General features: G+C 34.1%; 1 protein-coding gene across 11 annotated transcripts in view; it reads left to right on the top strand.

The window, feature by feature from the left end:
- The first annotated feature begins 511 nt into the window (after window positions 1-511).
- Window positions 512-13068, top strand: part of LOC143230727 (endoplasmic reticulum mannosyl-oligosaccharide 1,2-alpha-mannosidase-like) — a 31458-nt gene continuing 18901 nt past the window's right edge. Inside the window, exons 1-6 of one of the 11 annotated variants that reach the window (XM_076464786.1) lie at window positions 512-727; window positions 2701-2848; window positions 3707-3988; window positions 4268-4343; window positions 5904-6089; window positions 8420-8568. In XM_076464786.1, the coding sequence (XP_076320901.1) occupies window positions 2783-2848; window positions 3707-3988; window positions 4268-4343; window positions 5904-6089; window positions 8420-8568 (759 nt within the window). In that variant the 5' untranslated portion in view covers window positions 512-727; window positions 2701-2782. Of the gene's footprint in view, window positions 728-782; window positions 1307-1335; window positions 2166-2700; window positions 2849-3706; window positions 3998-4267; window positions 4344-5903; window positions 6090-8419; window positions 8569-13068 lie in introns of those variants that run through there. The other 10 variants (XM_076464779.1, XM_076464783.1, XM_076464780.1 and 7 more) reach the window with 10 other exon arrangements.

Below are 13068 nucleotides of genomic sequence, written 5' to 3'. Positions count from 1 at the left end.
GTATGTATATAAAACTATAATCTATACTGAGTTATGAGTATATATAAACACTACACACTCAGTTTTGAGCGTTATATAACACGAGACCCGGCATGGCCAAGTGGTTAGGGCGCTGGACTCGTAATCTGTGAGTCGCGGGTTCAAATCCCCGTCACACCAAACATGCTCGACCTTTCAGCCCTGTGGGTGTTATAATGCGACGATCAATCCCATTATTTGTTGGTAAAAGAGTTGGCGGTGGGTGGTGATGACTAGCTGCCTTCCTCTAGTCTAACATTGCTAAATTAGGGACGGCTAGCGCATATAGCCCTGGCGTAGCTTTGCGCGAAATTTAAAAAAAACAAACAAAAACATTATGAAATGTAAGATAACTTTAATTCTTGCACTTACGTGTGATAAATTTATTTAAAAGTTAGATTTGTGAAATAATTTGCAATTAATTTTAAATATAAACTTCGGGGGGAAGAAATATATGGATTACCACTAGTAGTAGTAATATTGTTCATCATATGCCACTCGATTCGTTTGTAGGAACACAGGGCCGTAATTGCTGCGTTGGTTTTTTAAGTGAGCACAACCCCCAATCTGAAGGACAATTTCTCAGCCCACCGAGGGGAATTGAACCGCTGATTTTAGCGTTGTAAATCCGGAGACATACCGCTGTACTAGCGGGGGGCAGTAGTAATAATGTTACTAGATTATAATTAATATATAGTGATGATGTGAGGTAGGGAGAGACATAATTATCTTTCTGCAATAATCTTTTGTTTCCAAAATTTTCTGAACAGTATTATTTTAGTTTGACATAAATCTGTTTTTTAACATCTTGTTCTATGGTTCATTTGAACTACGGTGTATTTATAGTTACCAGTCCTGGAAATTTTTAATTTGCATTGAGATTATTTTTTTTTTTTTAAGAAACTTCCAAAATTGTCTGTTTGGTAGTTCAGTGTTATTTACAGGGATGTGTGCACCTTAGTTAAGTTAGTGTAAGCGAATTAAGCCTACGATAACGTTACTGAACTAAAAGATATAGTACAAGCAATAATGTTTATTGTTTCCTTGCTATCATTTATTTAATAAGTATTAAAATGATAAAGGCTGGCTTTGAGTTTTTATCTTTTTTTTAACATTTTCCATTGTGAATGGGACATCCTAAAAAGACCAGAAAGGTCTTTGTTCATAAATTAGGTTATAATTCCTCATTTGTTTTCCTCAAACTACAGTGATTTCTTTTTCAATATAATGTTTGTGAATTCTAACACTTAGAAATTTCCTGTTTTAGAGTGTACTGCACATCAAACAGGTGCATATTTCTTAAGTTTATTGCCACATCTGCTTAAAATTGTTTTAACAGTAAAACTTAGTTGTTGTTGTTTTTTTGCAAGGCACCATGTTGTTTTTCAAAAGTTAAGGGTGATACTGTGAAGCTTAGAAACAACAGACCTCTCAGTGTTTTTTGATTTTTTTCACTGTTTGGATAAGGGCATCCCTGAATGACAAAATGCAGCTTGGTTTTAAATATTTAATGAAACACCTTACAAAATGATGTGGGAACTTAAACTGTTACTTCAGAAGTCTTTTGACATTGACAAAATCATTGCTGATTGAAGTTTATCTTGAATGGGTTGGGGTAGTGTGTGGAAAGTTATAGCTTTGTTAGTTTGCATTTTGTTGTTAGAATATTTTATCAAAGATCAATTAGAGAAACATTTTGAAAGTTGGTATTAATGGTTTTTCTATATTTATAAAATTATTTTCTGGTCTTGCCATATGATTACCTTCAACAAGATTTCCAATCATCCTGGTAGCTTGTCTTAACCTTTTCCAGATATTTAATATTCCTTTCTTAGATAAGGTATTCAGAACTGAAACATTATTCCTAATCTTATAAACAGAACTGATGACCTTGTTTGTTTGTTTTTCATTTTCTGAAACTTTGTATTTCTATGTATATAGCATATAATCCTGTTTGTCTTATTAGTGGGTATGTTGTCTGGAAGACTAAAATTTGTGTAATAAATATCATTACTTATTTAATGTTTTTTTCAATTCTTTATATAAGTTTAGTTTGTACTATGTTACACAATGTTCAAATTTAATACAGTTTTATATCTTCTACTAACAGTAAAATGTCATCATAACCAGTCATTCCAAAAGCAGAGGTACTGTTGTTTAGCTGTTTTGTATTTTGAAAGATACCTTGTAATCTAACAGTTTGTTTATATTGCTGTCACAAAGAAACACATACCTTTGATAAGAAATATCAAAACTGAAAGTTGGATAAATCTACGGGACAGGTGAAATCAATTTAAATTATAAGTTTGCTGAAATGTAAACAAAAAATCATTCAACAAATGTTTTTTCATATGTATACATATTGTGAGCAGTTTTCATCATACTAAATAACTGCCTCTAGTTAAGTCAAAATTTTTAAAAATTACAAGGCATTTTTCTTTTATTTGTTAGTATTTGTATTATTTTTAAAGACTTTTATAGATACTGTATCCCTCCTGTAACCACAAATATATTGGCTTAAAACATTTTCAGAACTACTTTTTACACACTATTTTTTTGAGGAAAGTGATCTAAACATGTTTTTTTTGTTTTGTACTGCAGTGTCAAAGTTAGAAGCACATTATGCTGTATGAGGGATATTAATGTTTTAAGATTTTCAAATTTGATTGTTTTTGGTTTTAGACACTTCACAGACATTTATTGTAATAAAAAGTAAGAAGGTTGTAGTGGTACCAAAAACATAGAAGGCAAAACAACTGGCACCATGTCATTTTCTATTTCCACATCTGAAATACAACAGATGTCAATAAGGAAGAGAAGTCTTTGTCGGGTATGTGTGAAACATGTCAATTACTTCTGTTAGTGAGTACTAGACATAGGTGATATTTAGGTCATTTGGTTAAAATGGCAGTGCACTTATGTAGTTCTATGATTATTCAATAGAGAAAAGAAGTACATGATGGTGGTAAGTCATTTTCAATTTGCTGAAACCAGTGATTGTTTTTGCTCTTCAGCAAAAACTTGCAGAATATTATACAAACCAATAATTGTATTTTTGATTAATTTTAAATATTTCTTGTTTTATTAAAATGCATTTGAAGAAATAAAAATTAAAAAAGGAATAATTAAAACATTTGATACTATTGAATTTGTGATTTACTCATTATAATTTTTTGTTAAGTTACATATTAATGAAACCTTATAACCATTTAATTTCCAAACTAAAATATATATAACACTTTAACAATAGTTTTTGTAACACACAGTTTGGCTTAGAAGTTAATATTTCAATTTTACAACATTTTGATCAAATAACCAAATATGCAGGTATATTTTTGCTATTTAGTGTCAACTTTTTTACATAAAGTATCCATTATTTTCAATCTTTATTGAACTTTTATGTTTACAGACAAAACATTGTTAAAAAAAGGTGGTTTACAGTGCAAAAAACTTGTATTTTAAAAACAAATACCAGTTCTTTACACTTTCAATGATATTCACACACACGCACACAAAATTCTCAATTATTGAATTTTGTGTGGTAACATGATGAACTTGTTTGCATATGTCATTTCTTTCAAACATTTGTTCTTTAACTAACAAAAAATAACAACAGAAATTCATGGAAGTATATGATCATGGATCATAATATCTACTACAGATATAGTGATATTTTGTTTATTTCCAGGAGTGGAACCGCCTACCAAGATTTCTTCGATTCATCATCATTGTTTTGTTAGTAGTTTGCTTTCTATCACTGATTTACGTGTACTCTGCATTTAGAGAACTTCCACTTAAAATAATGAAAAGTAAACTTGTCCAGTGGAATGATATTATAAAAGTCACCCATCCTATTTCTTTTACGGAATCTTTAAACAAAGAGCACCAAGTTAAGCCTTTAAATAATAAGGAGCAAATTGAAGTATTTGGACAACAAATTGAAACATCTCATAATCAGAGCAAGAAAGAAGTAAGCCTTGTATGAGTAAATATCATTTATATTTGTAGGTTAACTATAAGTTCTAAAATTAATTTAACACGAGACAGAGAAAAGCAGAGCTAATACAAGCTAAATTTTTTTATTATAAACTTGTAGTGTTAAAAGTGCATGAACAAACTGAATAGTTTGACATGATAATGAATTAGTATTAAGTCCTTCATTATTATAATTAGTTTTTAGAGGTACATTTTTTCTTGTTAATAAATCAAATTTATAAATTACATAGTATTTTATGTAACCTTTTGTCAGGTTAAGAGAGTAACTTCAAAAGAGATACTAAAACAAATTTTGGGACAGAAAGAAGAAAAACCTTTTGAAACAATAGGTAAGACTAACAGCAGATAGTCTTTGTATATAAATTATAATTTAAGAAATCTGAAGATCAGTCATTTGTGATTGTACATTATTTTTGTGTTTTTTAAAATTTTACCAGGTGTTAAACAGTATCTCTAATTCTTTCCAATAATGACTGATAAACTATGATTGACAAATAAAATCTTTTGAGACCATTCTTATTATAAAAATTGCTAATAACTGAGAACTTATGTATGAAAATGTTCATTATATATTTTGATAATTTATAAGTACCTAATTAACAAGAAAAAAGAATTTAAATTTTGATCATGTATACAATAACTACGTACAGTACAAATTCTCCTTTGTTACAATTCTTAGGTATGTCTTCTAGTACATATATATTCTTAGTACTGAAAACAAATGCTGTCATTATTATGTTACATTCTACTCTATGCAGAACTTTGCTATTACACACTTATCCAATACACAACACAAGGACTAGTAGAGAGACTTCTGTGTGACTGCTTCTTTCTGATGATATTTATCATAAGTAAAATGTTTATCAAGTGTACTTTCAATCTAGATCACAGCTTTGCTCATACTGAACATAGTGACTTGTACTGCTGTCACTTTACAACAGTGACTTGTAATACCATGCTTTCAATTCAGATCACAGCTGTGGCTCATGGTGTGTGTCCCTTCAGCGCGCTACAGCAGTATGTCTGTAGACTCATTCCACTATAAATCAGGTTTTGATACCCTTGGTGGACAAAGCACAGATAGCCCATTGTGTAGTTTTGTGCTTAATTCCAAATAATGAAACATATTAATCATAGTGTACGTAGTGCCATAACTTTCAGTTAAGATGACAGCTGTGGTTCATAGTATTTGTAGTGATTTGTAATATCATGACTTTCAATCAAAGTTACATTTGTGGCTCATAATGTGCATAGTGACTTGTAGTGTTATCACTTTCAATCAAGGTAACAGTTATAGCTCATAGTGTGTATAGTGACTTGTAATGTCAACACTTTCAGTCAAGGTAACAGTTGTGGCTCATAGTGCGTGTAGTGACTTGTAGTACTACCAGTTGTAATGTATGTCTTATACCACAAGTTAATAGTTAATGTTTATTTTTTTTTATGTAATCAGTATAACAAAGTTAATTCTTTCAGTAATTAAGACAGTAAAGACAAAATGCATTGCATACATTTAAAACTTGTACAAGCTGGTAACAATTTAATGTACAAACTAATGAAAATTAGTATTTCATGCAAGGTTAAGTTTAATCAAAAATCAAATTAGTTCTTTTCAAGAAGAAGAGAAAAAATGATAACTTTATACATATAAAGTCCATGAAAGACAATTTTAGTTATTTTATTTGGGTAACAGGACAACATAAGGTCAAAACATCTTGGAACTGTGGATAGTATAATAAGCTATTCTGTGACAGGATATCATTTGTACTTGTGAAAATAAAAAAATTCTTTTCACTGTTCATACTTACTAGAAATTTGAACTGATCCTTCTTGAGTAGATAATTTTGGTATTGATTTTCTTATATGTAAAAATCTATGTTTTTAAATAGGTCCAACCAATTCATATCAAAGAGCTGTTGTAGATGCTTTCAAGCATGCTTGGAAAGGTTACAGAGAATATGCATGGGGTCAAGATCATTTGAAACCTGTGTCCAAGTCCTATCATAACTGGTTTGGAGTAGGCCTCACTTTAATTGATGCTCTGGATACAATGTATATTATGGGTCTGAAAAAAGGTATGATTGAAATTAATTTTTTGGTTTAAACTTTTTAGATGAATTTACAGAGGTTGAGTAAATTATATTAGCATTATTTTGAAGTTTAACCATGTTACAGTCCATATCACCAAGTCCATTTATGCAATGTTTTGCAGTGTCTGTTTCAGCTGTCCAGTAAAACAGAAATTCTTTGATACTGTGTCCTGCATGGTATGACTATCCATTTCATTCTTTGGTTGCTTAAAGTATGCAGCATTTGAACATGTCATCATAGCACCATATGTTGCTTTTACAGTTGTAAGTTTTTATTAATTATGTTACATGCTTGAGGCCAAAGGCACGTGGGCAGCTTTTTCCACAACCCTTTGTCACACAAAGGAGTTTCAAGACGTTACATTTTACTTACCATGGCTGGCATAAAACTTACATCAGGTCTCTTTCTGGACAAGTTCTGGTGTCTCAAGTTGTTCCGTATTTTTCTGCTTTAAAATTTCATTAAGTACGGGTGATATCTCCCATCTTAGAAATTATAAATCCTTGATCACAACACATCTGTATGATCTGCAGGTAAGGAATATTTTGCATTGAAAAGGGCTATTATATATCCTTTCCCAAAGCAAGTAATTTTTGATGGCATCACCCAAACCTATGCATCATCAAGGAATGTCAAAATTAGTGATGATACGTTCCATTCCACTGACCATATCAGCTTTGATTGTGATGCAACTTACTTATTTGCATATTCCAATCATTTTAATATAATATATTCAAATTCTTTATATTATGGATATGCCAAAAAGTCTTTAAGTGACTTACAGTGATGTAAAAGACATTCAAAACATGAAGTAGCAATCCTTCAGTTTTGTTTATTGTTACCAGATAATTAAAAATTGTTAATTAAGAAAGGAGAATAGGGATTATCAAAAAAGAAGTACAGAAACAAGTTGAATCAAAATGAAAAGATTATATTTTCAAGCCTGTAAGTAGGATCTCTGAAAGAAGTAAACAGACTAGGCTGGAAACAGTGTCTACATTGCTTATTAGTTTCATTGTAATAATAGGAATAATGTTTGTGCTCTTACATCAGGGTTTGATCTATCTAAATGTATTTGAAAAGAGTTAATTATTACTTCTGTCTTCTAAAATCATCATTTACAAATCCCTTGATATGAAGTCTTTTTATGGTCACAACACAAGACATGACATCTAATCACAGTGGAACTGGTATGGGACACAAAAACTTATTCCAAATCAATAATCAAGGTCATTGCTGTACAAATTCAACTGTACTTTTGCCAGCAACATCAGTCTTTCCAGTTTTGTCAGTTTACACTCTTAACTTGGAAAATGAGAGACAAGATAATTACACAAGTATGAAAGTATGCCACATTGAGTCTAGTGTAGAAGTGACTTTTCTTATAGTTTTCTTAAGTAAAGTCATTTCACAACATTCTAGTTGAGATCTTTTGGTTTTTGTTCCTGTAGAAAAAGGAACTCTTCTGGAGGCCGTTGGCATACAATTCTTTCTGGATTTGGGTAAATGTATTTGTAGCACTAGAAATATGCATGGATAAGGTTTGTTTTTTTTCTTAATTTGTTTCATGGCATATCAACTGATCCTGGTTATGCATAGAATTCATTCTATGTTCATTAAGCTGAGCACATCTGATACTTTCAGAACACTGTATGTTCTCTTGCATCAATATTGGTCTGAAAAATGACAAAATTCTTGTTTGACAAGTATGGTTGAGTGGTTAGTGACATTTTTTAATCAGTTGATTGTCAGACTCATTAATCAGTTCAATTCAACTAATATCTTTTTCACAAGACCTATGGATAGTTAGAATACTAATAATTGGAAACACATATTTCAAGTTGATTAGTTTCATGAGTCATGACTATTTCATTGAGATGAACAGCCTTGAATTAATTCAAAATAATGTTGATTAATAATAATGAGAAAATGGGAACACTAAAATCCAAATAATTTTATAGACTTGCTTTTGATTGAGTTTAATCTTTTACTTTGAGTTGTTTGCTTAATGGATATTCCTTAGCATTAAAAAGTTTAAGCCATTAAGGTGTTAATTATGAATTATTACAAATAACTTCATGTAAAGTCTAAAATATTTAAGCATTTCAAAACATAATTTAAAGCTGAAATAAGGTAAGGTTAATAGATTAAAAGAAATGCTTTAATAAAGACCAACAGAGTGGGGGGAAAAAAGAAAAATATTGTAATCTTGATACATTTAATCCTAAATATATACACACACACTTTCTGTTTGTATATATTTTTAAAGGTATAAAAAAGTATTAAATTTCAATTTTCATCACTTTTCAAACAGAGTTCCAGGAAGCTAGAGATTGGGTTGCTAACAAATTGAACTTTAATATCAACAAAGATGTAAATTTCTTTGAAACAACCATTCGTGTACTGGGAGGACTTTTGAGCACATACCACCTAACTCAAGATAGCTTATTTTTGAAAAAGGCAGTAAGTAATGGTCAGTTTTAAACGTAAAAATGAGAATTCCATATTTAAAAGATTTTCATCATAAAGTATACTAGACTAGACATTTTCACTTTTTTTAGATGGATTTGCACATAATGTTATGTAGATTATAAACAATGAACATTTTTCTAAAAATACCAAACTTCTGGCTTTGACAGCATAGTGACTTATTACTCCATACATAATACTTATTCTATTTCACTAATACTTAGTATTTATAACTTTTAAAATTACTTAGTATATATGTTATTCATAAGAGGGGTGAGTTATTCTCCAACATAACAAACATTCGACTTTTAATCTGAGGGTTACAGGTTTGAATTCCTGTCACACCAAACATGCTCACCCTTTCACCCATGGGGGCATTATAACGTGATGGACAATCCCACTATTAGTTGGTAAAAGAGTAGCCCAACAGTTGGCAGTGGATGGTGATGACTAGCTGCCTTCTCTTTAGTCTTACACTGCTAAATTAGGGATAGCTAGTGCAGGTAGCCCTCGTGTAGCTTTTAGTATTCCACCTTGGCACAACTGTCTTCCTCAGCCTATTTCCTTCAAATACGGCTCCTCTGTTGTTGGGATCTCCTTCACATAAACACATTTATAACTAATGTGAAATTACCAAAGTCTTATCTATTGGACTTGTGTATGGCCTCATTTTTACATAGAATAGTTTTTGGAGATTTTTTTTAAATCTTTGGATGACTACTTAGGTTACTCACTTCCAGGGCCTCTACTGTCTGTGATACTAGTGACTATTCCATAGGTTCTAGGAAGGTGGGTGCTTCAGGTGTTGTCAGGTCTTTCCTATCAATTTTTCAACCCACTTCTCTCTGTTTGAATTCCTGCACGTGGTGAAGGGACCTCCCGGAGAAAGTTTTGTACTTTAGTTTACTTCCTCTGTGATCTAAACATCCACCCACATGATGACCAGTGAAAAGAAGGAGAGGATTCTGGTGGTTGAGTGGTTCAACCCTAACACATCACTTTGGTTTTGAATTCCTGTAGACATGTGACCTTGGGGTACTTCCTCCCAGGGTCAATCAGCTGGTCCACTAGGACTAGGGTCAACGAAGCACCAGTGTTGGGCATTCTTAGCAGGTGTTGTATCTAATGCTGGTGTTTGGGAATAGTATGCAATGTCCTCGTTTGGCATTGTAGTGCATCCCCTCATAGGGCTTCATGGTGGGTGACATCAGTGAACACTAAAATATTATTTCTTTATTATGGATCCCCTAACTGAAAATAAAATACTAAGAAACACACTGAAAGTAATGGACCATGTCTTGAAGAATCTGAAGAGAAATCTTCAACCTCTTCAATACCTGTGCCTTGTTTTCTGATATTACATTCTTTATCAGAAAAATCTATGGGGTAAATGTCTCCTTTTTATTCAGATTTATTCTGATTTTTTTTTATTCAGAAAGAACTAGAGGGGCTTGCTGGCTCTCCTAAGTCAGTCAAAAAGCTACATTCTGGGGACATCATGGTGGAAACATTCACTCTGAAACAGAGCGAACTCCTCTTGCATTTGAAGGCCATTGGGGATATACCCATTGAGGTTACTCCCTATGCTAGTTTGAAAATATCTCAAGGAGATATTGTTGAGAGAGGTTTGAAGAACATCCCCAGGTCAAAGATCCTAGCTGGTTTCTCCACCCCAGGAGTTTCTACAGTGAGGTGTGTCTCCACTTGCAAAAATGGAATTATGATACCAACCAGTGACCTAATTTTAATGTTTACATCAATATGCCCACCTACCACCATCATGCAATATCTAAATTGCAAGGTGTGGCCATATATTCCAAACTCTCACAGATGTTTCCATTGTCAGAGTATTGGTCACTCGACATCATGTCATGGTTTCTTGATGTGTACTTGTTGCAGTGTCAAGGACCATGATGCCTGTGAGTGTGAAATAGACCCTAATTGTGCCAACTTTAGTGGCTCTCACACCTCTTGCTTTTGTTCTTGCCCTAGGTGGGTGAAGGAAAAAGAGGAACAGCATTTGAAAACAGTTCACAATGTTTATTACCCTGAGGCTCAAAAGGTACCATTCACCACTCCATATTGGATGTATGCTACTGCACTCCATTACAGTGTTACATTGGGAGTGCAGACAGATCTCTTCATGTCTCTAACAGTCGTTTTCAAACCACATGAAGAAGCCTTTGCTCTCCGTGGTTAAGAGGGTGGACAAGTCAACATTAACACCTATCTCTATCCCCACTATTCCTTCCAATGGCTCCCCAAATCCACTTCCTTTGGCTCCAGCTTTTGGCATTTCCTCGGCTTCATCTTTTTCTTTGGCCCAGAGATGCAAAGCAATTATTCATTCCCAACCTTAGTCACTAGAATCTTCATCTATCAACAGAGACCTGCTTACTTGATCGAGGGCAGGATCCTTAAAAGTCGACAGACATCCTTGTAATAAAGAGAACAGACATGGTCAAAAAGAGAAGGGCTCTTTCCACATAGATAAAAATGGCCACATTGACACATTGGAACTGTCGAGGTTTCCACTCTGATTTGGATGGTATCATAGTGCTGTTTGATTCTTACCATGCTGTGTGTCATTCCTTACAAGAAACATTTCTGAAACCTGCTGATATAGGCATCTTTTGGGAGTTTTCTTTGAATAGAAATGACAGGTTGTGTGACAGACTGGCACTGCTAGTTGATCAGCATGTGCCCACCCTCTCTTTGCCACTCAGTACACCCATGTAAGCTGTAGCCATCCATATTTCCTTGGGTCATACCATCATTGTTTGTTCTTTTTACCTGTCTCCTGAGGAGATCTATGATTAGTTAGATCTTGATGCTTTTATTGAACAATAACAATCTCCCTTTTTTAATATTGGGGGTAAGTTATTGGGCATAATCTCTCTGATAGTGCTGATATTGATGGGAGGGGTCATTCTGTAGAGTGTATGCTCTCGGATCATAACCTTTTTCTCTACAGTAGTAGTATTCATACCTATTTTTATGCATCTAGTAGTCTTTTACAACTATTGATCTCTCTATTTACTCCCCTTCACTTTTCTCTCATTTTTCTTGGTGGATTGGCAGTGACCCACAGGATAGTGATAATTTTCCTATCATATTGAGGGACACTGGCCATGGTCAGTGCCACTTGACTCGCTTGCCATGTTGGAAGCTGGACCAGGCCAACTGGCCCTGTTTCACTGTTCTCTCGGAACTTATTCCTGCCCCTCAGTGTGGATTTTTGTACGTGGTGAGGGGACCTCCTAGGGAAGGTTCTGTTCTTTCAGTTTACCTCCTCTGGGATTTAAACATTCACCCACATGTTTGTTGTACATGGTGACCCATCAAGAGGATCCTGGTGGTTGAGGGATCCAACCCTAACACACCACTTTGGCCTTGAATTCTATAGACAGGTAGCCTTGGGGTGGCCCCTAGGGTTAGTCGGCTGGTCCACTTGGGCTAGGATCAACCAAGTATCAGTGTTGGACGTTTTCAACAGGTGTTGTAGACACTGTATCTTATGCTAGTGTTCGGGTATAGTGCTCACGAAACCCTGCTGCAATATCTTTGTTTGGCATTATAGTGCATCTCCTCATAGGGCTCCATGGTAGGTGGGGTCAGTGGGCACCAAAATATTCCTTTTTTTATTTTGGATCCTCCAAATAAAAATTCAAATAAACTAGTGAAAAAACAGTCCATAGGTAAACAACCACGTTTTGAAGATTCTGAGCAGCGATCTTCAACATCTGTAATACCTGTCCCTCATTTTCTTATACTACATTTTCTTTCAGACAAATCTTTAGGGCATATGTCTCCCTTTTTCATTCAGGAGGAACTTGCTGGTTCTTCAAAATCAATAAAGAAAGCTTAGCTCTGGTGACATATAGTGGAAAAATCTATATCTTAACACAGTGAACTCCTCTTGCATTCAAAGGCAATTAGGGACATACTTCCTTAGGCTGTTTTGAATTTGTCACAAAGAGTTATTGTTAAGGGGGATTTGAAGAGCATCCCTGAGTTGCAGATTCTAGCTGGCTTCTCCACCCAAGGATTTTCTGCAATGAGGCGTATCTCCACTTGCAAAGATGGAATTATGATGCAGCCCAGTGTCCTCATTCTGACATTTACATCACCACATCCACCTGCCACCATCAAGGCTGGTTATCTTAATTGCAAGGCACAGCCACACATTCCAAATTCTCTCAGATATTTCCAGTGTCAGCAGTTCAATTCCTCGAAGACATCATGTCGTGGTTTCTTGACGTGTGCTCTTTGCAGTGGCAAGGACCATGACGCTTACAAATGTGAAATGGACTCTCATTGCATCAATTGCAATGGCTCTCACCCATCCTACTTTCATTCTTGCCATAAATGGTTGGAAGAAAAAGAGGTGCAGCGTTTGAAAACGATTCATAACATTACCTATCCTGAGGCTTGAAAATTGCTGTCCACCACTTCATCTCAGATATATGCTGCTGCACTTCCTTTCACTACCAC

This window comes from Tachypleus tridentatus, chromosome 10, assembly GCF_004210375.1.
Source record: "Tachypleus tridentatus isolate NWPU-2018 chromosome 10, ASM421037v1, whole genome shotgun sequence".
NCBI classification, from domain to species: Eukaryota; Metazoa; Arthropoda; class Merostomata; order Xiphosura; family Limulidae; genus Tachypleus; species Tachypleus tridentatus.
This window is presented reverse-complemented; position numbering and strand designations above follow the sequence as displayed.